The sequence below is a fragment of the Bison bison genome, unplaced genomic scaffold, assembly GCF_000754665.1.
Source record: "Bison bison bison isolate TAMUID 2011002044 unplaced genomic scaffold, Bison_UMD1.0 scf7180017864266, whole genome shotgun sequence".
Lineage (NCBI taxonomy): Eukaryota > Metazoa > Chordata > Mammalia > Artiodactyla > Bovidae > Bison > Bison bison.
This window is the reverse complement of record NW_011494838.1, coordinates 2,106,269-2,109,284: the sequence shown is the minus strand read 5'-3', so window position 1 is coordinate 2,109,284 and position 3,016 is coordinate 2,106,269. Positions and strand designations below refer to the sequence as shown.

Here is a 3,016-nt window from a genome sequence, read left to right as displayed (position 1 = left end):
GCAGCGCTGGGCGCTCGGAGACCCGCGCACAGCGTCGCGGTCCCGCCTCGGTGCAGCCTGAGAAGCCCGGCCCGCCAGCAGCCAGACCGCCGCTCCTCCTCCGCAGATCGGGCGCCGCGCCCTCCCTTGCCAAGCCCGGAGATTGAATTAGCACTTCATTCCTGGCTTCCCGCCGGTTGTCGCGTCCGAGCAAATGCGGCTGCAGTCATCACAGACCGAGCAGCGGTCTTCCTGGGCGGCCTGCTGGCACGGGGCCTCCCAGGAGGGTGTGGCGGAGGAGGCGGCGGGCATGACTCCCTCTGGTTCCACCTGAGAGTCGAGACCACATGAGAGCACAGAGGTGCCCCACTCCCTCCGGATGAGAGAGGGACCCAGACTAGGGAGGTGCACTTACCCCGAGAGATGAGCCCAGCTCTGGCTGGGTGGGGGCACCCTTAACCCACCCTAGAACCAGGGCGGTGACCGAGGGCAGTCTCACAGGCAGAGGTCCCAGCCCTCACGCTGCAGAGGCTCAGGCTTCAGGAGGCCCAGGCCGGACCCCTCCTGAGGCCCTGCTGTGCACCGTCCTCGCGCGTCAGCTCCCTGGCACAGCCCCCCTGGGCTGGATCTGCATGTCCTGTGAGGGGCAGGCACCCAGGCCAGCTCAGGGCTGTGGGCTGCAGGCGGGGATGCCTGCAGGCCCAGGAGTGCTGTGGGGGCGCCCGCAGAAACCCCGAGCAGGGCTGCTGTGCTTTCTACACATCCACAGGGCGCTCGAAGAGCACCAGCCCCACCCGCACTGGGCATCACCCGGCCTTCCCTTTGCCCCAGCCGCTCTAGGCAGACCGTCCCTTCCTCCGAGGCAGTCAGTATACAAGCATCCTGCAGACATAGTCGGGTAGCCAGGGCCTCGCTCCCAAAACAGACTCGCAGGAGGCCCTGAGACTGTTTCCCCACAGCCCCCTTCTGGTCCCCAGCCCCAGCTGTTTTCCTTTGTACGTGCACATCTACATGCTTCCTTAGAAAAATGAAGATGCTTGTTATATTTTTGCTGAGGTTTCTGACATAACAGGAGGAAGAACCATGGGTGACTGTGGCGGGCAGCTTCTAGAATGGTCCCCACTGGCCCCGCCCCCAGGAGTCCTCTCCTGAGTGTAGGCTGGGCCTGGCCACTGGCTCCTGAGACGGGGATGCAGACTGCGATGGAGCATCGCTTCCCTAATGGGCTCAGGCTGCACTGCTCAGAGGCACCAACAGTCCTTGGGAGCTGTCCAGGGCAGAGGCGCCCAGCAAGGAACCCAGGCCCCGTCCAGCCACCCGTGTGACCTCATGGTCAAGTGTGGCCAGTGAGGCAGAGCCTGGCTGTGCCTGGCATGAAGTCCTGGCCCACAGCACCTTCAGGGACACCGATGACTTGTCACAAGTTGCTGTTTCAGGGTGACAGTGATACAGGAACAGACAAGGAATACCACTAGTGAGGACTTGGACAGGAAAGGACATGGCACATTCAGTCATCAGATTCAGAGCCTTTATTTCTCTTGTTCTTGAAATCTGGGTTTGCAGCAAAGCAAAGCTGTCTCTACTTGATTAACAAAGAAAAGGAACTTATATTTTAATATAATTTACAGAAGCATTGATCAAAGGCAAGAGGATGCTTTTCCATATATAGTCCTTTATGACCTCACTACCATTGTTTGTACTTAACTGTTGTAATAATTAAAGAAGCTATTTTATACTTTGGACAAAGCCAAGAGCAATTCTGAGTAATAATTACATAACATTTTGGCTACTTAAAGTTGTAAAACTTAAAGTTGTAAAACTTTAAGTTCTTCAGGAATAATACCCAGAAACACTTGTTTTTCCTTTCAGACACTGGAGATGCAGGGGCTGCAGGGCAGGGCCCCCTACACGTGCTCCTTGTCGAACTCGCAGAGGAAGTGCATGGTAAGGTGGCAGGCCACGTCGTTCCAACCCCCTGAGGCCACCAGCTCCACGCAGTCCTCCTCGTCGTAGGCGTTGTTGGGTTCCCCGCTGCGCCACTTGCTGAAGGTCTGCATGGGCGAGCGGTCCGCGTAGACGAACGCGCCCTCCCTCTCCAGGTCATTGATGCCGATGAAGACGCGGGCCAGGCCGGCCTGCGTGATGTAGGCGGCCAGCAGCGCGTTGGCGGCCTCGTCCTTGGGCATGCTCAGTGTGCCGCCCCGGCCCTGGCAGGCCAGCTGCGCGTCCAGGTAGCGCTTCTCCTCCTTCACCAGCAGGTACATCTTCTGCTCCGTCTCGCGCACCCCGGCAACGGCTGCGACGACAGGGCTGCAGGGTGAGCGCCAGAGGTCCCCGAACGGAGCACCGACCCAGCGCACCGTGCAGTGGGGGCAGACACAGAGTCCCGGCCGGGCCCACGGAAACCACCCCCGCAGCCAGCATTTCACGGGGCAGGGCTGGGGGAGGCCCAGGAGCAGGAAGGTGCCCGGAAGCACGTACCGTTCTTTATGAACTTCAGCTCGGCCGTGAGCTGGGTGACCTGGTTGTCCATCTCCCCGATGGCCTTCCTCAGCTGGCTGCACTCGCACGGGATGCCTGCGGATGGAGACCACGGCCAGCGTGTTAGGAGATGAGCCCCCTCCCCAAAACACCGACATGATGCAGCAGACACGCAGGCCGTCCAGGCTGTGAGCGAGACTTGACCCTAAAGGCGAGGAGCGGTGGGAGGGCAGCAACAGGGGCGCCCGAGTCAGGTCCGAGTTTCTCAGTCTCGCTCTGGTCACCGTAGTAAGGAATCAGTGGGGTGCAGAAGTGACACGGGGTGGGCGACAGTGGGGGTCGTGACCGTCACCGCGGGAGGATGTCTGGACCGTGTTTCGGGGGCGGGGGAGAGAAGACGAGACGTTTGAGAAGTGTGGTGGAGCTGGAGCCCTTGGGCGATGTTTGGTCACCCATGCGTGGTCTCCTCCCGGACTCTCAAGAGGACCCTAATCTTCGTGCCCTGAGGAGCTCCACGGGGTAAGGAGCCTTCTCGGAACGTCACTTGGCTGTCACA

The 3,016-nt window shown here is 60.3% G+C and overlaps 1 protein-coding gene across 1 annotated transcript in view; it reads right to left on the bottom strand.

Annotated features, from left to right (window-relative positions):
- Window positions 1-1,493: 1,493 nt before the first annotated feature.
- The window catches only part of COLEC11 (collectin sub-family member 11), a 23,944-nt gene continuing 22,421 nt past the window's right edge, over window positions 1,494-3,016 (bottom strand). Inside the window, exons 6-7 of the mRNA XM_010848409.1 lie at window positions 2,461-2,556; window positions 1,494-2,275 (exon numbers count right to left, since the gene is read on the bottom strand). Coding sequence (XP_010846711.1) covers window positions 1,884-2,275; window positions 2,461-2,556 — 488 coding nt within the window. The 3' untranslated portion in view covers window positions 1,494-1,883. The remainder of the gene's footprint in view (window positions 2,276-2,460; window positions 2,557-3,016) is intronic.